This window comes from Myxine glutinosa, chromosome 14 (genome assembly GCF_964187855.1).
Source record: "Myxine glutinosa chromosome 14, kmMyxGlut1.1, whole genome shotgun sequence".
Taxonomy (NCBI): domain Eukaryota; kingdom Metazoa; phylum Chordata; class Myxini; order Myxiniformes; family Myxinidae; genus Myxine; species Myxine glutinosa.
The window spans coordinates 18,285,231-18,311,579 of NC_136274.1; the positions used below are offsets into that span (position 1 = coordinate 18,285,231).

Below are 26,349 nucleotides of genomic sequence, written 5' to 3' on the forward strand. Positions count from 1 at the left end.
ATATTATTTTTTGTGATATTTTATAAACGTCATATTATTTTTGGAGATTTACATTTTTTATGTGATGTAAATAAAAACTTTAAGTTCATATTATTTTTTGTGACAATAAATAGACTTATTGAGACTTAATCAAGAAATTTGCATGCCCTAAAGATTTTTTCCACACTTATGATGTACTACGTCAAGGTTACGTGATAGCAAAATTTTAAGGTCAGATTCGGATTCGTGGGCACCAAATTAGTTAGAAACAGTTGAAAATAAGTCAGAACCAATTTGGCTGTCGACCAGTTATGAAAGGAGGGATGTAAGAGGGATAGCGCCAGGGGGCGACAGAGAGCGACAGTGGGTGTCGGGGAGGAGCGAGCTCCACCTTGTCGAGGAACGCGGACCGAGGAATAAAGGTTGCTCCATGTATGTGAACCCGAACAACTTGAGTCCATAAGTCTTCTATCCAGCAAGACAAGGAATATTACAGCTTTTGCTGCCAATACATGCCCTTTCCCGTTTGATTTTGCTTTTGTGAGTAAAGGCTTGTTAATAATGCGCTTGATAATTGCCTGCTTGTGTGTCTGTGTCACTCTCATTGATCCAGAGCTATTCACTATCGTGATAACTGACACCTCCGATCATGGTCTTAGAGTGGCTTTTAAAATTACCTTTAGGTGTTTAAAATAAAAAAAATTATTGCTATTAATTACATTTTTTGTGTGGGGGGAAAAGGGTGTGCTTCCATCTTCTGGACGTCCTACAAATGTAAATGAACACTTGGTTTACTCTGCGAGCTTTGCACATCACGTCCAGTGAATGTTACGTCCCTGTGCCTTGTATTTACTGTGATTTTTTAAACCCCTTCTGTATACCGATCTTGAGGCTCAGTTTGCAGCCACCGTCTAAAATTGCAATGTAAGAGACATAATTACTCTTCTTTTGGGTCTTTGTAGTCCTCAGAGTCTTTTGGGTCCTCTGGGTCTTTTGGGAGCTCAGGGTCTTTTGCATCCCTGGGATATTTTGGGTCTTTTGCATCCTCTGGGTCATTTGGGTCCTCGGGGTCTTTTGGGTCTTCTGGTTCCTCGGGGTCCTTTGGGTCATTTGCGACTTTTGGGTCCTCTCGATCTTTGGGGTCCTCAGGTCTTTTTTGACCTCTGGGTCTTTGGGGTATTTAAGGGTCTTTGGGGTATTTTGGGTCATTGGGTCCTCAGGGTCTTTTGGGTCTTCACTGTCTTTTGTGTTTTTGGGTCTTCTGGTTCCTCAGGGTTTTTTAGGTCATTTTAGTATTTTGGGTCTTTCAGGGTCTTTTGGATCCTTCGCGTCTTTTGGGTGATTTGAGTCTTTGGACAAAGAAGGCGGAGAATAAAGTTGAATCGTTCGTTCGTTTGCAGCACAAGGCTGTGGGGTCGCATCATTTGGTTGAGGGCGAGGATGTGTCGCAGATCGAATGCCCTCTGTAGGTTAGGGCAGGAATTTGTAATTTGTTCATGGTGCGGCGATAGCTTGAGTACTCTTCGCGAAGGACACCATGGGATCTTGAAGTCCACCAAAGAATGCTGGCAGACGGGATTCCTGTTTAACGGCACACACACATTGCTGAATCAGGCTGCCTGTGAAACTCGAGGACGACAGTTATTAGCTGGGATTGGGATTCACCCCATGATAGTCAGCTTGGAGGTGTGCGCGTACCTCCAGAAGAAACAAGAATAAAATAAAAGAACACAGTTTCTGCTGTCGTTGGTGGGGTAAGGGAAGAGGATGGAGGAGGTGGGGTTGTCATTGCTAAAGGGGCTTGGGAGGCGTTATTGTGAGGGCATTTATATTCAAATATCATTGAATATTTTAAATACAAAATCATCTCATGGGCAATGTTGTCATGATTTTTTAATACCTTGTGATTAAAATGAGTGCAATTGTCGATAATAATTCAATTTGCTTTTTTAAGAAAAACTTTTCATATTGCACCATGAAAGCACATCATAATTTGGTAGATTCATACACACGTGTGGATGTGAAGCAGGTAATTTTAAGATATTAACATTTTTAAAATCACAAACCTGTGCTGAATATAATCCTGAGTACACTGCATGCAACTGCTGACGGCAGAAAATAGTTGGGCAGATATGCTAAAAAGATGTTCACCTCTGGCAGGAAGCATAAAAATAGGTATATAAGGGTTTCAAGGTATGCTGAATTGAAATAGATGTGGAGACATTTGACTTTTGACATTTGACAGCCATTCGACGTGATCAAGGGCTCTGTATGTTTGTTACCAAATTTCATGCTTATACTATGTTGCATATTACATCTTTTTGTAAATTAAAGAAGTCTTTCCATATCTGTCTGTTGTCAACTTTCTGAACAGAATACATACGTATATTACTGCCCACACATCTAACTTCCAAAAAGAGAAAAAAAGTATTTGTCTTTTTCCCATTTTCGACTACCAGTAGCATAACACATAACACTACATGTTCCCAGAGAAACACTTTCTATATTACTTGTTTGGGACTGTTATTCCATTTAGCATGGATTGGAAGAAATATACATGCAGGACTGCAGGTGTATTTTGAAATTTATTAAATTGTGGCACATTTAAAGAAATCGAATTTTTTTCTCATTTCGCAGTGCAGTTGATGCCAGCAGTTATGGTTGAGAGTCCATGTAGAGTGAGATAACCAACACAATGTGATAAGTAATACACCATATTAGAGGTATTTATATACCCATTCCAGTGATGTATGCTGCTAAATGATCATTGAAGCCACAATGAGATGGCAGGCCATGAACCAACTGCACCCTCCTACCGTGAATAGCGCGAAATTGGCAAAAAATGCAAAAACCCCGTCCCCCAAAACCTCATTTTTGAGAACGTTACGTTGATCCTATCAAATGTCTCCACATCTATTTCAATTCAGCATACCTTAAAACCCTTATATACCAATTTTTATGCTTCCTGCCAGAGGTGAACATCTTTCTGATATTTTGTCACATATCCGCCCAACTAAAATGTCTGTTATTGAAGTTGGTATGCCAAAGGTTATCTGAATCCATAAGGCATTGCGTTGGCTCAACTTGTACACCCACATCCTGTGAAGGAAGAGCTGCAAGAGACTGTCGTGATAAAGGAAGCTCGTTTCATGGCCGTGTGGACGGAGTCACTGTGATGTTTCCTGGCTGCTCGCAGGGCCCTGGAATTGGCAAGAACCTGGGCACGACAAACCTAATGACCATGCCAAGAGCAAAGATCCCCAAAGCTTCCAGGAAAAACAGACCACGGTAAAACAGCAGTCTTTTCAAGGAAAGCATTGGAGGTCCCTCTTCCAGATGTTCGTTGTCCACTTTTCTCTTAATTTGTACCATTTCCAATATCCCATGTGCTTGGATCTTCACAGCAAGTGGGTCATCACCATTGCCAATGGTTGATATTCCATTCTGCACTATTTCCTTGTGAATTTGGTTATCCCTTTGGTCCTCGGGTACCGCTGTCACTTCTGGTTGTTCCTCCACACCTGCAGGGACAAAAGGATTTCAAATCGGGTTTTCGACTGAGTTTCTCATACTCGCACAAATAAAATGTGGTGGAAAGCCAAGCTTCAATGAACATGCATATGAGAAGATAGATTGTGGTTATATTAAAACGAGAGTGGAAGTGGGCAGGAGGCATGCATTTTGGGAGTTTAATTGGGAGTGGTTCCTGGAACAGCCGGTGCATCTTGCAGGCGATGAGGAGAGTCGGACAGCTGAGAGAACAGAGGAAGCAAGATCTTAAAATGTACATGAATTTATACAAGAAATACATATTTTTGAGACGTCTCAAACTTGAGTAGCCTCGGTAAAAATATTGTTTAAGGCCTCTACTTTGAAGTGACATATTGATTTACTTTCATTCACACGAGAAACACCCGCTCCTTTCAGGACCAGCTTGAGTGAATATTGGGGGAGGTGGGGCAAATATATATTGTGCCGTGACTAATAATCCCCCCTGCTGCAGCAGGGATCAGTAAACCACTTGCACTATGGCACGTGTCCAGGCGAAAATTGTAAGTCGGCTCAAGATGGGTGGGAGGATTCTTTTTCTTTTTCCCCATGACCTAACCCTGGGTATTACCAACACGTTTGGAAAATTTGGTGGAGATCGGCCCAGCCATTGTTTTTTTAATGATTTTCAGATGTACATACATACATGCATACATCATACAGAGAATGGCCTAATTTGATATAACTGCAGGATATCGGTGAGTCCAATTTGGATCCAGAAACACAATAATTATGGTTAACCATTTTGAAATTTCCACTCTTTCGTTTAAATGTTGGAAATTATATTTAAACGAGAACAATGCGACTGTGTCGCCAATATGCCTCCGCATTGTCCCACAACGGGAAGATGCCATCACTCTGCATATGTATGGGTCGGGGATCACGTTTGTGAGGTTTCGTGTTGATTGGATAAGGTTCGTTTTTCTATCCAAGATGGCTGCCAAACCACGTGACATATGACATCATCATTTTCAAACTATATGCAACAGTACTGTTAGATGATATTTGCAAAATTTTGCATTTTTAGGGTGAGTGGTTTCAGAGATATAATTATTTAATATTTTCCTTCAATCCAATATTACTGCCAAACCATGTGAGATATGATGTCATAAATTTAATATTTCAATACAAATGGGTCATAGATCATGTGCATGCAATTTCAGATTTTTAGGATAAGGAATTCGATTGAAACATTTTTGCCTGGTATACCACTTCACCTATGATGTCATCATTATCATGATTTTGTTCCCCATTGGGAGTGCTTGACAATGTGCCAAGTTTCAAATTTTTCCATTCAGCAGTTTCCGAGAAATACTTTTTTAATTATTTGCCTTTAATTCAAGATGGCTGCCATACCACGTGACCTATGACGTCACAATTATCAAAAAAAATTCTGCATGGGTGTCACTCCTACCCAGAAAAACGAGGTTTAGCCCGTACGGACGGACGGACGTACGGACAGAAGGACAACCCAAAAACATAATGCCTTCGGCGACTTTGTCAGCCGAGGCATAAAAACTATTTGAGGGAATAGATGTCATGTTAGCAACGGCATGTTAAAAGTGCCCCAGTTAGTGCAAGCAAGTCACCGAAAACGCACAGACAGCTAGTGCGCGAAAGGCCTCTTTAGCATTTTATGTCATTTTGAATGTCCCGTATTATGTCCATCAAGCATGTGTCGTACCTCTCCCACAACAACAGAGCACATAGACACATATTTATAGAACAAAACGTCACAGTAACCACACGGAAATGAAAGACCACTTACTTTACTCCAAAGGCATTGTTGTATCTTTGGTGGAATGAGTGTGAAGAGTTTAAAATACACCCCCCCCCCCTCATTCCTAAATAAAAAAACATGAGTGGGAAAGGGATTGGGGGGTGGAGGAAACTAAGGTGAGACAGAGTAAATCACGTTATTCCATTAGAATGATATAATACTGTCGTGTGACAACCCTTGGTGATCACCTTAGGGTAGCACGGAAAACCAAACGAGTTTTACTCTCAGGCACCCGGTTCAAAATATGTGGCGGAGGTACTACATGCGGGGGGGAGGGGAGGGAGGGGAAGGAAGGGGGAAAGGGGAGTAGGAGGAGGAGGAGGAGGATGCTGAAGATCACTTACCTGCACGGATCTCACCGGCAGTCCTCAAACCTGCAAAAAATAACTTAACCGAAAACAGATTTAAAATGTACAAAAAAAAACAGGTTTATTCAAAGAAATTCCGGTACAAAATAAAACAAGGCAAAACTAAATTTTCTTCATGGAACGCTCCTGCAACAGACACAAACATGGACACAGGGAAAGATAACGATATACAAAATAACTGTGTGTGGTTATTTTGTGCACTTAGCTCTGATCACTGGTGGGGGGTCTCGTCAAGAATCGTCGGCCCTGAGTACGCAATCCGGACCCGGCTCTGTTCTTGGCAGGAAGAAGGCCACAGTCCGCTCATTGCTAGGCCTCACCGAGCGTCCTCTCACTCCTGGCCTCGTCGAGTGTGAAGCGAACAGGAGTTGTCGTGCAGCTCCTCGTTCCCAGCTCTTGGTTCGCAACTCGGCCTCCTCACAATCCCCAGGAGTTGTCACGCAGCTCCTTGCTCCCAGTTCGCAACTCGGCCTCCTCACAATCCCCAGCAAGGTCTCGGCACACTGTCGCCCTCACCGAGGTCCAGAACGTGAAGAAAGGGGGAGAATCATCGGAGAATGGAGGAAATTCAACCGTCTCCACCAAAGTCCGGACCCAATAGAGAAAATGTCTGCCACGCTCGTATTTTGTCCGCGCCGCTCTGACGTCATACGTCCTCCTCACCAATCAGCCAGTCCCATATTTTCAATCCTCTCTGTCACTCAATGCCCCGACCAATCACGGCTCTCTAGGGCATGGCCTTGGGCCTGCCTGTCCTTGCGGTGATGTAGCGGCTGTGGCGCCAGTGGGATTGTTCATGCCTGGCTTCCGGTGGTTTTATTATTAATTAGTGAAGTTAATGGGCGATTTTAACGAGTGTCTAATACGGTGCCATAAGGGACATAGGGATAAATTACAGAGAAAACAACATACAAGGAATTAATTAACATAATCCCTGAGCTAAATAACATGTCATCAGTGCCTCCATTATAGTCCAAGCCATTTAGCATTTGACGGGGAAAAAACTGCAACACTACCGATCTCATTAGTATTGATTACCCTCAAGGTACCTTTATAACATACTAAAAGTATAAAGGTCTAAAAATATGGGGTGACTCTCAAATAATGCAATCAAGTTTTCTCCATTTAGCCCCATGTTAAAAGACGTACATATGCCGCATGCTATGATTATTGTCGCTCTCTGAACTTCTATTGCTTATTTTATACACTGGACCTAATCACTAGCACGATATAATAAATAAAGGATATCATACTGTACAATATTGTATATATAAGTGAAGTTTTTACTGTTTTAGTGTCTTATTTAACCACACCCCATTTTACAAAGACTGCTCACTCCACAGCAAGCGACGGTACATCATTATTTGTTTGTGAACCATATATATCTTAGTTTTTAATCCCATAAATGACATGTATTTAGTATGTTTAGGTCTATTGGCAATAACATACAGTAATAGTATATTCAACTTTTCTATATTTGCAGGTAATCCAACCCTGAAGAATGGCGGCCAATTCGTGTGTGTTCTGCAATGAATCCACCAACAACGATAATCCAGTAGTGACACTTCGTGAAAAGGGAAGTCGGACTATTAATGTTGTTAGTGACCAGCGCAGTGACCCAATACAGACTGTTCCAGGTCAAGTTGTTCATCAAGAATGCCGACGTGTATACTGCAATCCAATAAAGGTAGCACAGAGTATCAGAGATACACACAGACCAGGCCCAAGTGTATCGCTCCGATCAGCAGAGGAAGCCTTCAACTTCAAAGCAGATTGCCTCTTCTGTGGTACAAAGGTGAACTTTGATAACAGGAAACAACAAGGAGATGTCCACTCTATCACATTTACAGAATGTAAAGATAGTCTTCTGCAAAAGTGCTCAACAAGGAACGATGCATGGGCCGATACTGTTCGGGCTCGACTGCTCATTGTGTGTGACCTTCCAGCGGCAGATGCCGTGTATCACCAGGTATGCAGTTCAAATTTCCGGACAGGGAAACTGATCCCTCTGAATTTTGTACATAATGAAACAGTACAGAAGAAACAGAAATTGGGTAGACGATACAAATCACCACACGAAGGCGGTCGTCCTGCTCTGGATGACAGATGTCAGGCGTTTATAAAGGTGACTGAATTCCTTGAGGAAAATGACGACGAACAAAACACAATCTCTGATCTGGTGGACAAAATGGCCGAGTATCTTGCTGACTCAAATGCCGAGTCCTATTCTCAAAGATATATGAAAGACAGACTGATTGAACACTTTGGCGACAGAGTCATTGTCACAACAGTTAATGGCAAATCGAATGTTGCAACGATGAGGCAAACAGCTGACAGTGTACTTTTGGAGTTTCATGCAAACCAGTCTAAGGATCCTATGATTCAGAAGAAAATAATCCTGGAAGCTGCCGCTAAATTCATACTGGATGACATAAAGCAAGTGGAAACAGGGAATGAAACATACCCAACATCGGAAGACTTTGAGTTCAAAGACGCCAGCCTCAACTTTCTTCCTGATACTCTGAAGATTTTTCTTGGAAAGATCTTGAAGGCAAAAGATGTAGAGCTGAAGATAGCTTCAATTGGTCAGGCTATAATGCAAGCTGCACGACCACGTGTCCTGATTGCTCCACTGCAAATTGCACTAGGGGTGCAGCTGCAGCACCATTTCGCCTCTCGTTTCCTTATTGATTCACTGCATGCACATGGGTACTGCAGCTCATACAAGGAAGTCACACGTTTCAACCAAAATGCAGCTGTATACCAGGGTATGGACATACCCAACCACAAGGGAGAATTTGTTCAATATGCAGCTGACAACGTCGACCACAACATTAGAACCTTAGACGGACACAACACCTTCCATGGCATGGGGATAATAGCCATGATTACCCCTGGAACAACACAAGGACATCCGATTCCTAGAGCTCAGGTCACTGCCAGCGACATAGAAACAACTGGAAGAATCCAGATACAGTACCATAGAGCTGATGACCAGGCATTTGCAACCTTGACTTATGGGAGCGTGCCTATCATGAGAGCCCATGATCCCACAGCCAACCTTGATGTACTGTGGAAGACGTCACTGCTGTTCAAAATACCAAGACCTGCATGGTCCGGGATGATGCAACTCCTACATCGTGGTGTCCAGCATTCAAAATCGTCTGTCCTGTTTCTCCCAATGATTGATTTGAGCTCGAGCGACACTACATGCATCTACTCCACTCTCAACTACATTGCGCAACATGCTAAACAACATGATGTACCTGCCATCATCACCTTTGATCAGCCACTATGGTGGAAGGCATTGTCGATCATTCTCTCGGAGCCAGATGGAAGCCCCATGCGACGTATTGTGGTAAGGCTAGGTGCCTTTCATATGGAAATGAGCTTCCTTGGCAGCATAGGGCACCTCATGGGTGGTTCTGGGTTGAAGGAGCTGCTAGAACTCATATACGCACCAAATGCAGTGGATCACATCCTAACAGGAAAAGCAATTTCCAGGGCTGTACGGGCACACATCCTCCTGGATGCTGTCCTGAATGCACTCCTCCTGTCTGATCCTCTTGGAGGAACACAATACAGAACTGCAGAAGACTTGCCAGTTCGGGATGAAGATGCAATGAGTGGCTTGGCCGATGATGATGTGATTCATCCAGATGTGAGTAAAGCAAGGACCCTGTATGATGCGTTGATGAAAGGCACACGATCTTCCAACGATGTAGCAAGTGATCCAATCCTTGACAAGTTCAGCAAAGTCTTTCAAACACAGACAGAATCATTGACCAAAGACCGAACAGCGAAACTGTGGTTACAGTATATGGATATGGAGAAGATCTTAAGAAAATTCATCAAAGCCGAGCGTATGGGAAACTGGTCCCTGCACCTCGAAGCTGTATCTGATATGTTACCATATGTAGCAGCCTCAGGTCATTCACTCTATGCTAAGTCTGCCAGGATTTACCTGCAAATAATGCACAGCTTAGAACAGGACTATCCAGATGTGCACCGTAAGTTTACTCAGGGCTTCCATGTCGCCCGAAGAAGTAGTAGAGCTTGGGCTGGAATTTCCTCAGACCTGATGATTGAGCAAGTACTCATGAGAAGTATGAAGACCAGCGGGGGGTTAACAAGAGGAAGAGGAATGACAGAGCAACAACGGTTAACGTGGCTTTTGTCCATGCCGGCTTGTTCGGAGACGAACAGATCGATGCAAGAGCTCACTGGAGTGAAGTACAGCACAGGTGAACAGAACAAAGAGATGGGCAAAACCAGGCAGCATCGCGACATGCAAGATACAAGTACACTACAGGTCGCTCTAGTTGACAGAAATCCTTTCAAGTGTCATCCATCCCTCAGGAACATAATGACTGGTGTCAACGCTGGCAGTAAGGTTGATGTCGACAATGCCAAGCTCATTGGAGACAAGATCATGCACTCCATGACAAATCAGTCAGTTGTCCACTACACGTTCAAGCGCAAAGACCAAGCCACCACATTTCTGAAGGCCAGATCATCTGTGCGAGTTGGTAAAGACCAGGTACAGATAGACCCAGAACTGCTATTCCAGCGTCTCATCATCATCTCAAAATCTGCTGAAGATAAGGAAGAGATGTTTCACTTTGAGTTATGCCCTCATCCATCTGCGCTGTTTGATGAAAAGCTGATGCTACGTGAAGCCCAGAAGTCCGTACTCGGAGATGCTATCTGGTCTAAACTTGAACCAGGTACCATAGAGTCAATCAGCGAAATCCAGTATGTCTTGGATGGTGGAAGTCTGCTGCGCCGTATACCATGGCCACGTGGTTCACCAACATATCGAGAGATCTGCATGCTCCACTGTGACTATGTTACAAGAAAGTACGGAAAGGCCATCGTAATATTTGATGGATATCTTGGTCAATCAACCAAGCACATGACCCACCAGAGGCGAGCAGCAGGTAGAGGTGGACCAGAAGTGACTTTCACTGATGACATGAAGTTGACCATGAAGAAAGACATCTTCCTGGGAAACCTCAACAACAAACAGAACTTCATCAACATGTTGAGCAGATACCTCCGGCTTTCTGGATGCCAGACCCATCATTCCCAGGAAGATGCTGACTTGCTAATCATCCAGACTGCTGAATCATCTGCTGAAGATAAGGAAGAGATGTTTCGCTTTGAAAGTTCGGCAGTTCGTTCGGCGAACATGAGGAACACAGCCCTTATAGGAGAAGACACAGATCTGATCGTCCTACTCTGCTTCTACGCAAACCTAGAAGCACACGACTTGTTTATGTATAGTCAGGCAAAATCCACTACAAAACCAAACCACATCTGGAATGTGAAGTCCATGAAACGTCAGCTAGGTGCAGCTGTGTGTGAAAGCATCCTATTCATACACGCAGTATTGGGATGTGACACGACGTCTCGACTGTACGGCCTTGGCAAAGGAGCGTCACTGAAGAAATTCATGATGAGCACACTCTTCCAAACTCAATCCCAACAGTTCTTGGCTGAGGATGCATCACCAGATGTGGTCGAGGCTGCAGGAGAGATAGCACTCGTGTGTCTCTACAAGGGTAAACCTGATGAAAGTTTGGATTCCCTCAGGTACAAGCGGTTTTGTGAACAGGTCGCAGTCAAGACTTCGAAGATACTCCCACAGACCTTACCGCCCACATCTGCTGCAGCGAGATATCACAGCAGACGGGTGTATCTGCAAATACAGCAGTGGAAAGGAAACAACAGCCTACAACCAGTGGATTGGGGCTGGAGAATGAGCGACGGCAATCTTGTTCCTGTTATGACCGACCTCCCTCCAGCACCTCAGGATTTGTTGAATGTTATCCGGTGCAACTGTTCGACCGATTGTGGTTCCGCACGGTGTACATGCCGCAAGACCAACTTGGAGTGTTCTCCTGCTTGTGGTCAGTGCCGTGGATCTGGCTGCACCAACTCCGTCCTGGACAGTTTCAGCGACGACGATGACGAGGAAAATGATGATTAGGTAGTGGACTGTTGTTATAGATTGTTACATGCAGATGAATTAGTTAATTGTGGACATTTTTTTTACTTTGAAGCGAATCCTTGACTTCCGACAGTATTTTATGAGTCAGTATTATTAGTTTCTCTATATGTGATTTTATTATGAGTTTGTGATTTTAATCAACAAAATGTGCCATAATTCTGAAACAGTCATGACAAGTGATTCATGTATTTGTATATCAGTGATCAGTATTTAGCTATTGGGAATTTTGTTTACGTGCTTATTTTTTTGTTCCGTACGGGCCGTACTGGGGCTGTAACATGCTGTAATTCCTGATATTAAAAGTACTAGGGCATTGCCCGTACTATATCTATATCTAAAATTATATCCCCCCCCTCTATTTACATGAAATGGTTTGGTCCAAAGCGAACGGCTTCCGGAGTTTGGTAAAGAAATCGCCATCGCGTGCACAAACGCGCAGGAAAGCGAATGAATCGCAAATTCGTTTTTATTAGTTTTAAAACATAGTTTAACGCCAACATAGTTTGCAAACGTGAAATAAATGAATACGCTCTCAAATGTGCCATCCGAGGCAGAGTGTGTCCGCCACGTTCGGCACACGCGATAGTTCGCTGCTCTCTGATTGGTTGAATCGTTTTTTGGACATAGCTCGGTAAGTAATTGTCCGATTAATATGAAACCTTGAAAAGGCACATCCTCGGGTCCCCAGCAATATACCTGGCAAGTTAAAAGTATATCGGACCCGTGGTTGTCGAGAAACAGCGGTCACAGACAAACGTACAAACGTACAGAGATTACTGGAATTATAGATAGATAATTATATACCATGTGCTCGGAATGTATCGCAAAATGTGAACAAATCGTACCGCAAAAGGATGAAAAGGGGGGTCCATGTACCAGTGATTTTGACAGACACCCCATATTTTTAGAGCTTTAGACTTTTGATATGTTATCTGGTATATATTACTGCATACAATTTCGCACTGATATATAGTGTTGCAGTTTTTTCCTATCTGGCCCCATATTTGGGCTAAATGGCTTGGACTATTATGACATCATAATTTGACAATTACAAAATTTCATCCGATCATGATGAAATTTCTTGAGCATAATCTAGGGATAAATTGGTGTAGAAAAAAATAATGATGACGTCATTGGTCACATGGTTTGGCTGCCATTTTTATTTTAACATAAAAGCCTTAAAACCACTGAAAACACATCCTGGCGAGGGTCTGCAATCTGATTGCTCTTTCTTGTTGTTGTGTTGTGACTAAAGTTTTTTCAAGGCATGAAAAAAATCGGAGTCAAAGGATGTCTACCAGGGGTCAAAGTGGATCCAGGTTTGACCCCCCAAAATAGAATTTACTTTTTCCTCTGAAACGACACACTATTTTGATGAAACTTCACCAAAACCTCCATCACCCGTGATGTACCAAAGTTTGTTCACGGCATAAAAAATCTTCCCCTTTGGGGGTCTACGGGGCGCAGGTCAAAGTGAGTCCAGGTTTTACCCCCAAAATAGATATTTTCTTCCTTCTCTGAAACTACACACATGATTTCGATGAAACTTCACCAAAACCTTCACCACCCGTGATGTACCGAGTTTGCTCACGGTATTAAAAAAAATCTGCCCCTTTGGGGAACTATGGTTTTGCCCCTAGACAAATCGGTGTTTGCTTTTTTCTCAAATACTACACCCGCAATTCCAATGAAACTTAACCACAACCTTCATCACCCGTGATGTACCAACGTTTGTTCACGGCATTAAAAAATCTTCCCCTTTGGGGATCTACGGGGGGTTACCCCCCAAAATAGGTACTTGCGTTCTTCTCAGAAACTACACATGCAATTCTGATGAAACTTGACCATAACCTAATCACCTGTGTTGTACCAAAGTTTGTTCCTGGCATTTAAAAAAATTGGGGTCTAAGGTGGTCTATTGGGAAGCTTTCCCCCCAAAATAGGTATTTGCTTTTTTCTCAGAACCCACATACACAATTTTGATGAAACTTCACCACAACCTTCATCATCCGTGATGTACCAATGTTTGTTCAAGGCATTGGAAAAATTGGGGTCTGAGGATGTACAAGGGATGTACATTGGAGCATGGAATCAAGGTATTGGAAAGGGTGTTGGAGAGGAGGATAAGGAAGAAAGTGAAGATCGACGAAATGCAGTTTGGATTTATGCCAGGAAGAGGAACGACAGACGTGCTTTTTATTGTAAGGCAGTTGCAGGAGAAGTACATGGAGAAGAGGAAGAAGTTGTTTCTTGGGTTTGTTGATCTGGAGAAAGCATTCGATAGGGTTCCACGTGAAGTAGTGACATGGGCATTGAGGAAGTTAGGAGTGGAGGAATGGTTGATCAGAGTAGTGATGGCAATGTACAAAAGAGCGCACACAGCTGTAAGGACGAAGGACGGGAACAGTGGTGAGTTTGAGGTGAAGGTGGGAGTGCATCAGGGGTCGGTACTAAGTCCACTACTATTTGTAGCTGTGATGGAGGTGCTGGCTCAGAACGTAAAGGAGGGTTTACCGTGGGAGTTGTTGTATGCAGATGACCTGGTGTTGATTGCGGAAAGTATGGATGGACTGAAGGAAAAGATGAACAAGTGGAAGGAATGTATGGAGACAAAAGGTCTGAAGGTGAATATCAGAAAAACGAAGGTGATGGCAAGTGGTAAAGCATGTGGTGAGGTGGAAAGAACTGGGAAGTGGCCGTGTGCTGTGTGCAGGAAGGGTGTCGGAGTGAACTCCATTCAAGGTACAATGTGCGCTGAGTGGGTTCATCAAAAATGTAGTGGTCTGAGAGGGTCATTAACCAGTGTGGCAGCTACATTCAAATGTAAGGTGTGCACAGAGGGAGCTGCAGATGGGGGAAATGTTGAGTTGGATCTTGGAGACGGCGTGAAGTTCGGAAGGTGTGAAAACATTTTGCTACCTAGGAAACATACTGAATGGAGAAGGTGGATCAGACTCAGCAACTGTTGCAAGAGTGAGATGTGCATGGAAGAAGTTTCGTTAACTGAGTGGCGTGCTGATGAGGAAGGGAGTGTCATTGAAGCTGAAGAGAAAGGTGTATGCTGCATTTGTGAGAAGTGTTATGATTTATGGGAGCGAGACATGGGTAATGAACGTAGAGCAGCAACGAAGGCTGGAAAGGGTGGAAATGCAAATGGTTCGGTGGATGTGTGGAGTATCGTTGAGAGAGGACAAATGATGAATTGCGAAAGATGATGTGAATAGAGCCTGTGATTGATGCTGTGAAGAGAAACAGGTTGAGATGGTTTGGTCATGTGTTGAGGAAAGATGAAAGTGACTGGTTGAGAAGAGTGATGGAAATGAATGTAGAAGGAAGTGGAGGATGGGGAAGACCGAGAAAGTCTTGGCTAAAGATGGTGGAAGAAGAAATGCGGGCAAGGGGGTTAACAAGGGGAGATGCAGAAAATAGGGCAAAATGGAGAATATTGTCATGTGGACCGCAAGGCTAACACCCGCTCTAGCAGGGAAAATGGCATTAAAATGCATGTTGTTGTTGTTGAGGATGTACACAGGGTGGGAGGTTTTTTTTTTTAGGGTTTTTTTTGTTTGTTTGTTTAAAGTCTTATGGTTATGTTAGTATGCTTCTACATGCTGCCCTGTCTTCTAGCAAGCATTGAAATTGGTTTAAATACCTTTAGTCCGTGCAGTATAATGTTTATTCTTCCAGGTGAGCGCCAGGGGTATTACCCTTATGTTTAGTTTCCTTTTAGATATCAAAGTGCAATTTAACAAGTGAGCTGTGAATACAACATGGGTGTGAGGTGCAAAATGGTATCTGTTACTTGTGTGGTTCATGCATTTTTGAGCTGTTAATCTTTGAGCAGTACCTGATTCGGTGCAATTTGAATCGGACAATGTTGTGCCTCGGTTCCTGCTCTCTGTTTCCTCGTATTGGTTTTGAGTGCATGTTGTGCCTGCATTGACCTGTGCCTAAAAACAAACGACAATTTTCAACAGCAGTGCAACAAGGGAAGACAGACAAAGTAATCTATTTTTATTGGTCTCATTATTTGTTTGGAGTTTAGAGGTTTAGCTAGGGTTACCATATTTTATTTTTTGAAAAGAGGACACAGAGGACAAAAATAAAAATAAACAAGGAGACGTCATGCGGAGCACGAGATACTTGCAAAATCCACCCCCCACCCCCCAAGAAAAAAATTCCATTGATACAGCAAATTGTCCATTTCATCAAGATTAAAATTGACAATCTTGATTAAAGCTCGGATCAATAGGAAGAAAAGTGACGATTTTTCAGATGAAAAATGATGATTTTGGAAAGTTGACCTTGAGTTGACCTTTGACCTTTTGACCTCAAAAATAGTTAGTTTCCCTATTTAGTGACTCAATGTGCAAATGCTGTTCAATTTTCAATTCAATCGGATGAAAATTGTGGATTTTTGAAACTTGGCCTATGTTGACCTTTTGGCCGACGTTGACCTCAAAAATATTTGGTGGTTGAATTCAGTGACCAGATATGCAAGTCCTCTTCACATTTCAAGTCAATTGGATGAAAATTGAGGATTTTAGAATTTTGGCCGAAGTTTTGGCCGAAGGAAAGAAAACCTGTTTCGGTCATAGCTTACAATAATCGTGAATGTAAACATTTCATCGTCCATCTTCAATCGTCAGGAAATCCATTGTCCTGCCAATTGTACAATGTTTGTAAAATGTATCACGAGGAAGGATGTCTGTGTTTCGGCTGAAGGAAGGATCTTTGTGGACTTGTCTTTCACGTGGATTGAACGTTTGCACTTTTTGCGGTCAAGTAATTTCAGCGAAAGTTAAGTCCAGTGAATAAATATTCCTTCAAGCACATTTAAGCAAAACAAAGTTTAAATGCGTTTTATTGTATACATCCTGGTGGCTCATGGGAGAGCTGGAACAGAGAACGGATCAGGACGCAACATAAAGGAACAACAGAAGGAGAAGGGAATGACCCAACAGCAGGGCCGTGGGACAAAATAGACGAAGACGGACAAACAAGGAATTGCGGGTAACGTTGATGGTTATTGGAGAACCCAAAGGGTGGACCAGGTGGACACAGAAGCAAACTTTTGGGAGGGGGTGAGCAGTGGTTTAATGGGTGGAGAAAAGATCATGGTTTTGGATGGGAGATGATCTGAGATGGTGGTGAACAGCTGTCTTTTGAAGACCTGGGGGGGTGGGGGGGGGGAGGGAGAATGAGATTGAAGAGAGTCTGGAAGTTGGTTCCACAGGCAGGAATAGAGAGAAAGAAATGAGTGAAGGTGAGAGGTGATCCTGGATTTAGGTAGTTTCACGAGAAGGGGGTTGAGCAATGTGTGAGGCAGGGGTGCCAGAGGGAGAGCAGCATTCCATGAAGCTGTGGACGAAAGCCTTACAGAGGTGGATAGGAGTTCAAGCCTTCCAAGGAAGGGCTTTTCACGACGGAGAATGCCCAGTCAGCGATTGGCTTTGAAAGCCAAGTTTGAAATCTTTGAAGGCCAACTTCGCTCTTTCATTCCTCTTTTCTCCCGCGTCTGGAACAACATCCCACACTTTCTTCAATCCCTCTCCTTCCTCCAGATCTTTAAAACAGCTGTTCACCACCATCTGCTATCTTCCCCCATCCAAACCCTTGATCTTTTCTACCCCCGTTAAAACACCCCAAATCCGCCTCTGTCAATACCCAACTTCTTTCCTGAAATTCCTAGTAGTGTTTATTTGCTTTATACTGTGTAGCCTTCCCTCCTCCCCAGCCCTCCCCTTTCCACAGATCTACCGATGTCCCTGTTCTCTACTGTTGTTGTGCTTGTGTGCTTCCCTCTCTCTCCCCCTCTTGTCTCCCCTCCCTTCATTGTATATTTTATGTGTCTGTGCATATTTTCAATGTTTCAACCCTGGTGTTGGGCTAGCGGCTAGGGTGCCAGCTTAGGATCCTAGGATCGTGGGTTCGCAATCCCGGACGATCGCTGAATTAACGCCAGGGGGGTTGACTCAGCCTGTCATCCTTCCGAGGTCGGCTAATTGAGTACCAGTTCACTGGTAATTCCCTGCTTGTCGTAAAAGGCGACAAAAAGGGTTGGCGGCAGGAAGGACATCCGGCCGTAAAACATTGCTTCAAAAAGGGGACCGAAAAACAACAACAATCACGGTCCCCGAAAAAGGCCAACCCCCGCTTGCGGGGAAAAAATGGCTTCTAAAGGTGTTTTCTTTTTGTGCATGTTTTCAATGTGTTAGGTCTTACACGAGCCTCGATTCTGTATACAAAAAAAAGTAGCTTGCCCAAGAGAGATCATGGTTGAGAGTGAGACCCAAGAGTTTGAATGACTTATTCTTCTTCTTCAACTTCTTCAAGACAGTTGCTGAGAAAGGAGTTGGGAGGGTTTGCCATACGGTCCTTTTGGAGAGTGAGTGTGAGATTTGTCTGGATTGAAAGATTGAAAGGTTAAATCTATAATTTGATCCGTACCCAAACGTTTTGGAGAGAGAGAGCTCCATTCACTTTGGCAGGACTGGGGAGGGGGCTAGCTTATATATAGTGGGTGGGGGTAATATGGACCTCACTGAAGTACCCATGATGCACTGCATCAAACCTCGTCTCCATATCATGGGATAAACAAGTATGGCCGACCAGCAAGTGAACAACTGCAGTTGATTCAAACTCTTTAATGACGCTAAGTGCAAACTTCCAAAAGTTTTCATCTCAAATTTTACAATTCATAAGCATGCAGTACTGTGTATGTACAGTCACGTGAAAAAGTAAGTACACCCCATGTAAAGTTTTGACTTTATCAACATATTTCAACATACAGCTATTTGATCTTCATTTCAACAATACTGACAGATAAAGGTGATATAATATAACAAATATCATGAAACATTTACATTTTGTAATCCATTGTATAATTTAAATAAACATAAATGCAAATTTCGCATGTGGAAAAAGTAAGTACACCCCGACATTTATCACTACTTCAAATACCTAAAATTAGAATCAGGTGCACCAGCTCAGGTGCAAATGATTAGAACATCATGGAGAGGATCTTGGAGGAACCTGTCTTATTCAAACCTCAGACATTTAGTTTGGTTTCCTCTTTGTTGTTGAAGTGTGCGATGTCACCATGCCTAGATCAAAAGAGCTCTCTGAGGCCTTCAGGAAGAAGGTTATCAATGCCTACGACTCTGGGAAGGGATTTAAAAAGATCTCCAAACAATTTGAAATCAATCATGCGACTGTCCAGAAGATCATCTACAAGTGGAGAAGATTCCAAACAACTGCCAACTTGTTCAGGCCAGGCCGCCCCAGCAAGTTCAGCCCGAGAGCAGACCGCAAGATGCTGAAAGAAGTCTCCAAGAACCCCAGAACGTCATCACGGGACCTACAGGTAGCTCTTGCCACTGTTGATGTCAAAGTGCACGAGTCTACCATTAGAAAGAGGCTGCACAAATTTGATTTACATGAGAGGTGTGCCAGGAGGAAACCTTTTCTGTCCATAAAGAACATCAGGGCAAGACTAAAGTTTGCCAATGAACACCTAGGCAAAGACCAGCACTTCTGGAACAATGTGCTATGGACAGATGAGTCAAAGGTAGAGCTATTTGGCCACAGTACCAGAAGACATGTTTGGCAAAAACCAAAAAAGACAGCATTTGACCACAAAAAACTGATACCAACTGTAAAGCATGATGGTGGAAATATTATGGTTTGGGGCAGCTTTGCTGCATCAAGGCCTGGGCAGCTCACCATCATAGCATTCACTATGAATTCTTTGTTGTACCAGAGGGTGCTTGAGGATAATGTGAAGCCATCTGTCAGAAAGTTGAAGCTCAACTGAAGGTGGACCTTGCAACATGACAATGACCCTAAACATACAAAAAAAGAAAGAAATGGAGGGTTCTGGAATGGCCAAGTCAAAGCCCGGATCTAAATCCCATCGAGATGTTGTGGGGGGATTTTTAAACGAGCTGTGCATGCAAGAAACCCCTCAAACATCGCACAGCTGAAAGAATTCTGCATGGGGCAGTGGGCAAAAATTTCTCCCAGTCCATGTCAGAGACTGGTAGACAGTTATAAGAAACGCCTACTTGAGGTTGTTTCTGCCAAAGGGGGCAATACCACATGTTAGAGCCAAGGGTGTACTTACTTTTTTCACATGCGGAATTTGCATTTTTGTTTATTTAAATTATACAATGGACTACAAAATGTAAATGTTTCATGATATTTGTTATTTTATATCACCTTTATCTATCAATATTGTTGAAATGAAGATCAAATAGCTGTATGTTGAAATATGTTGAAAAAGTCAAAACTTTACATGGGGTGTACTTACTTTTTCATGTGACTGTATGTACTGGACATGCTGACATGATCGAGAGGCATGGTGTAGGGAATATGGACCCTTTGGTAGTGTCTAATATGGACCCATTTCCATATTCCCCACGGTCGATGTCCATATTCCCCACGGTCGATGTCCATATTCCCCACACAGGAAGCTAATAGAATAAGTCCACAAAACAGCATGTTCACTACACGGGAGGGTTTGTTAACAGCCGATACTTGACGGCTCGGTCCAAGGTGTTTTTGTGGTCTGACAAGACTAAGAAGATGTGTTGTGATTTGGCTTTCAGATGGTGCGAACATACAAAAAGAAAGGTGTACGTGGTTTGTGGGCAGAGGAGGATATGCAGCGGGCAGTCGATGCAGTCAGACAAGGTCAACCTCTGAAGACTGTCGCACGAGAATATCATGTTCCACGTAATACGCTACGACGTCATGCAGGAAGAGATGCACCAGTGATGGTGAATTTTCTTGGGTCCAATGCAGTGAATGCAAGCAATGGGCCCACGAAAACGAAAATGACGATGAGGGTACAGGTGCTTTCGTCTGTGACGAGTGTCGCTAAGGTTGTTGTTCACAGAAAAATCGGAAAATAACATTTGTCCCAGGGAACATTTGTCGAAAAGAAACTGGACTTACCACATTGAGGTAATATGGACCTGCGGTCCATATCACCCCAATGGGGGGGTCCATATTCCAAACAACGTGGGGAATATGGACACTGATGGCATATTTTTATTTGTCCCCTCAATCATATGTCTTTGATTTTATTCAACCCAAACTGCACGGGGATGTAGTCTGTCTGGTTGTCCAAAGAAACCATTATTTGGAAATTTTCCTTGTCTATTTGTGTAGCCTCTATCAGGACTTTGGCTTAGGGGGTCCATATTACCCCCAACTACCCTATCGATGTGCAGTTATCTACACTTGTAGTAATCATGACGCCTCCCTGCTGTCTCCCCCCCTCCCCATTCCCTGATTATTTGAATTAATGTGGTTTAGAAAGAGCAGACATGATGGGTTTAATTGCCTGCTTCTTTGTCAAAGTCCTTGATTGTAATTATTTGTATGTATGGACTGTATTATCATTTGTGGTTTGTCATCATTTGTGATTGTGCTTTGCGAGACAACAGTCATTATCCGTTTATATGACTCGTATATTGTGGCTATGTATAGTGGTATAGTGGTATATAGTGGTATAGTGGTATATAGTGGCATGTAGTATGACTAGTATAGTTTATATAGTGGGCTCGTTGGTCTATTGTACCTAATTTTCATGGGTCTTCACCACCTTGCAGCATACCCGCCTGCCAGATTCGGGGAACTTTTGGGTCTTCTGGATATTATAGGTTATCGGGGACTTTTAGGTCTATTTGGGTGTTTTGGGTCTTTTGGTTCTTTAGGGTCTTTTAGATCCTTGGGTTATTTTGGGTCCTCTGGAATTTTTGGGTGTTTTGGGTGCACGGGGACTTTTTGGGGCCTTGGGGACTTGGGATCTTAGGGGACCCATATTCTGGATCATGGTTTTGAACCATGGAACCATAAGCCCTGGAACCATAAGACCTGGAACCAAAGTCTGGAACCATAAGACCCCGAAGGATCTTAGGGGTCTTAAAGGTTCATCAAAGGTCGAAGCGGTGTCAGAAGTTTGAAGAGTTAAAAGGCAAATTTCAATAAAACGTAATTAATTAATAGACGTACATAATCAATAGACACAAAAACTGACACACACACACACACACACACACACACACACACACACACACACACACACACACACACACACACACACACACACACACACACACACACACACACACACACACACACACACACACACACACACACACACACACACACACACACACACACACACACACACACACCATCCATCCATTCATAGTAGACTAGCAGAAGTACCCGGCATTGCCGGGCGGGGGAGGGAAGGGGGAAGGAGAGGGGAGGGGAACGGGGGGGGAGGGGAGGAGAGGGGGGGGGGGAGAAGAGGGGGGAGGGGGAGGGGGAGGGGAGGGGTGAGAGGGAGGGGGAGGGGAGGGGGAGGGGAGGGGGGAGGAGGAGGGGGGAGGGGGAGGAGAGGGGGGAGGGGGAGGGGGAGGGATGGGAGGGGGAGAGGAGTGGGAGGGTGGGAGGGAGTGGGAGGGTGGAGGGGAGGGGGAGGGGGAGGGGGAGGGGGAGGGGGGAGGGGGGTGGGGAGGGGGAGGGGGAGTGGGGGAGGGGAGGGGGAGTGGGGGAGGGGGAGGGGGTGGGGAAGGGGTAGGGCAGAAAGGAAGGGGTAGGGGGTATATAGTGGCATGTAGTATGACTAGTATAGTTTATATAGTGGGCCCGTTGGTCTATTGTACCTAATTTTCATGGGTCTTCACCACCTTGCAGCATACCCGCCTGCCAGATTCGGGGAACTTTTGGGTCTTCTGGATATTATAGGTTATCGGGGACTTTTAGGTCTATTTGGGTGTTTTGGGTCTTTTGGTTCTTCAGGGTCTTTTAGATCCTTGGGTTATTTTGGGTCCTCTGGAATTTTTGGGTGTTTTGGGTGCACGGGGACTTTTTGGGGCCTTGGGGACTTGGGATCTTAGGGGACCCATATTCTGGATCATGGTTTTGAACATGGGAGGGGCATGGGGGAAAGGAGGGGGAGGGGAGGGGGATGGGGAAGGGGTAGGGCGGAAAGGAAGGGGTAGGGGGAAAGGGAGGGGGCATGGGGGAAAGGGAGGGGGAGGGGAGGGGAAGGGGAGGGGGAGGGGCATGGGGGCATGGGGGAAAGGGAGGGGGAGGGGAGGGAGGGGCATGGGGGAAATGGGAGGGGGAGGGGCTGGGGAAGGGGTACACAAAGGAGGGGCATGGGGGAAAGGGAGGGGGAGGGGAGGGGGATGGGGAAGGGGTAGGGTGGAAAGGAAGGGGTAGGGGGGAAAGGGAGGGGCATGGGGGGAAAGGGAGGGGGAGGGGGAGGGGAGGGGAGGGGAAAGGGGAGGGGGGTAGGGGAGAGGGTATGGTGGAGGGGGAAGGGAGGGGGGAGGGGGAGCGGGGGAAAGGGAGGGGGAGCGGGAGGGAGGGGGAGGAGGGAAGGGGAGGGGAGGGATATAGATGGTTACTGGCAATTGATCACATCCACAAATGATGTAATCCACACAATTTATGTACTTTACATAACGTTAATAGGAATACATGGCCGTGTAGATGGGAAATACAGTTTGTTTGAAATAAATCACAAATATCAGATGAAAGTGAAAAAAAACCGATGTGGTGTGAATGGCAATGTTCCTCGCTGAAATGTGAAAAAACTGAATTACGTGCGAATGCATAACTGTGAGATTATGGCGGCAAAGTTGGAACATCACGTGATCGCCCTGAGCGAATCAGCGCGCTGCTCTGCGACCAGCTCAGATGCCGTGTATTATATTCCTCGCTGAAATGCGCTGAGGTAAAAATATGGTAAAAAAATATTATGAAATATTTTTTTTTAGGTCGGCCATGTTCTTCCCAGGCTCAATGGGCATGTCTATGCCAAATATGAAGGACGTGAGCCTCTCCGTTTAGGAGTCTATCGGTAACATTACACACACACACACACACACACACACACACACACACACACACACACACACACACACACACACACACACACACACACACACACACACACACACACACACACACACACACACACACACACACACACACACCTCATCCATATATATTTTTTCTTTATATTATATTTTTTCTTTTAATATATTTTCGGGGGGGAGGGGAATATATTTTCTTTTATATTTGTGACACTTCGTCTATTGATTTCTCAGATATTGCTGTGACTTATTTGCACTGCAATCCTGGTGTTGGATCAACGGTTAAGGTGGCTGGCTTAAGATAGTAGGGTCTTGATTTCAAGCCCCTGTCATTTCGTTGAATGACCAAGCCTATCAATCCTTCTGAGGTCGTCAAAATGAGTACAACGTCACTGCAAGCAGGGGAACTGCATCAAAAGCGCAGCGATGCCCCCAGCAATGATGCAACCAGCACCACAGGCTGCACACGAAATAATAATTGGCACTGCGAAATACATCTTTAAGGACTGTTTGTTCCTGCTCCCAGTTTGCACACTTTCGAGTGCATATGATTTGCCTTTCACAAGGGACCAAAAGGTTATCGGAAAGGAAGGAACGACATCAATATACCTGCTCAGCCTTGCTCTCCCAGTTAACTCTTAGGACTGAAAAGAGCATGAAAACGCATTGCATGAAGATTGAGATAAAAAGTCCGATCCACATCCCTGCAACAAGAGAGAGAAATAGGTTAATACCTGCTGCTCGTTAGAACAGGATGAGAACAAACAAAGTTACGTGTCCAAAGGTCGAGTTCACACAAGCATTAGAGGGCGATATTAATTACATTTTCACTGTCTCTGTCATTCTGTTTGTTTTGCTTTACCTTGAGTATTACTTACACCTTATTTTCTATGTCCACGTTGGGAAGAACATTCAGTTCTTCACAAGTGGTGTCACTGTCTCCCATGCTGGTTATGTCCCATCACCCACCCTTTACTTTCCCTTTGTATGGTGTACTGCATACATACAGGGTGTCCCATAAGTCTGGAACCATAGGGCAAAAAAAGATATTCCTCTGGGACGGGGTCCAGACCTATGGGATGGTTCCAGAATATGGAAGAACCCAGACGACCCAGGGACGGTTCCAGAATATATATGTATTTATATATGTGTATAGAAATATATACATAGTATATATATATATATACGTAGTACAGTATATATATATATATACGTATATATATAATTATGTACTGTATATATATTGTCCTGTGGATGGCTCTATGAAGACAGAGCGTCCACGGATAGCTAATCGAGCTTACTTTGAGGCGTTTCCAATTGATGGCGGACAATACACGAGCAGGGGGGTTTGGGGAGGATGCCGACTTACCTTCACGGCCCCGCACGCAGGCGTCTTCAACCTCAAAATCAATTCAACCCGAGACGGATGTAAAATGTACAAAAGGAATATTTATTAACGGAACCTGAGAACAAAGGATGCGACAGTAAAAAAATAAACCCCTATATCGGGACATGCCCACACGGACTTCGACGACACACAGATGCGGAGGATAACTAAAGAAACAATTGTGTGCGCATAGTGTGGCTTATCTGTCTGGAATCGTCAGGTCCGTTCAGGCTCCGGTGTCGGCGGGAAGTAGGCCTTGGTGCGCCCTCGTCCACTAGGCCTCAATAAGGCCCCCTTCGCACACTGCTGGACCAACCAAGCCACTCGCTCGCCCCAGTCTCGCCCGCTCCAATGGCAAGCCTTGCTCGCACATGAATGCCAGGGGGAGAATCGATGGCGTTCCAACGTTTTTCCAATGTCCGTTGTAAAGCAGGCAATTTGCGGATCGCAAGGGAAGAGGTCCAAATGGAGAGAAAGGTGAGAGAGGTCCAGGCAGGATGGAATCCAACAACGAGAAGCTCGAAATGTCGGCCAGCCAGTGGTTTTACTGGCCGTCTCGTGACGTCAGCTCCCTTCCCCTTCAACCACCGTGTCGCCCCTTGACCTCTCCAATCTTCCGATCGCGTCCGTTCCCTCTCATTGGCCGAGCGCCTTTTGCCCTTCGTGTCATGCCATCAGTCCGTGGCCAATCGGTGTGGCACGTCCTTCACCTTCCGTCCTCTCCAATCGGCGCTCTGCTCTTTACTTGCCCCTCCCCCCCCTGTCAATCACGAGTCCTTCTGGGCATGGCTATTGCCTGGCTGGTCGATGTGTGTTTGCCATGGCACCGTAGTGCGTGGTTGCTTCCTGTTGGTTGTTCCGGTCAGTCATTGTGAGAGGGGAATTAATTAATGTGGTGCGCTATTGGGGCTAGCTAATGTATGTGATGTGTTGCCATAAGGGACACTGAAATGATCACAGAGGGGACGACACCCCAGGGAATTAGCATAAACCCTAGAACTACTTAACATGACCCACCCCCTCATGGCGGGGACACAGATACGCAGCTTACTCCGACAAACCGGGCTAGACAGGTCCCTGACTTACTTACATCGAGATGGTTCTTCTTCTTCGCAACATCGGAGCACGTACCTATGCATATCTACCTAAATCTATATAGGCCTACCCAAAATTCATAATATATACACATGTATACTATATATATATATATATATATATATATATATATATATATATATATATATATATATATACTGTATATATATATATATATATATATATATATATATATATATATATATATATATATATATATATATATATATATATATATATATAATTATATATATATATCTATAATTATATATATA

At 44.2% G+C, this 26,349-nt stretch overlaps 1 protein-coding gene across 10 annotated transcripts in view; it reads right to left on the bottom strand.

Moving 5' to 3' along the window:
- Window positions 1–1,855: 1,855 nt before the first annotated feature.
- LOC137439459 (multidrug and toxin extrusion protein 1-like) overlaps window positions 1,856–26,349 on the bottom strand; it is a 649,989-nt gene continuing 625,495 nt past the window's right edge. For 3 of the 10 annotated variants that reach the window (XR_013621306.1, XR_013621303.1, XR_013621308.1), the window contains 4 exons: window positions 24,202–24,296; window positions 15,537–15,639; window positions 2,981–3,500; window positions 1,856–2,130 (listed from right to left, as the gene is read on the bottom strand). Coding sequence is in view for 1 of the 10 variants with exons in the window: in XM_078767904.1 (XP_078624030.1) it covers window positions 3,127–3,500; window positions 15,537–15,639; window positions 24,202–24,296 (572 nt within the window). In the remaining 9 variants the exon portion in view is untranslated. Of the gene's footprint in view, window positions 2,131–2,307; window positions 3,501–15,536; window positions 15,640–24,201; window positions 24,297–26,349 lie in introns of those variants that run through there. The other 7 variants (XR_013621304.1, XR_013621309.1, XR_013621307.1 and 4 more) reach the window with 5 other exon arrangements.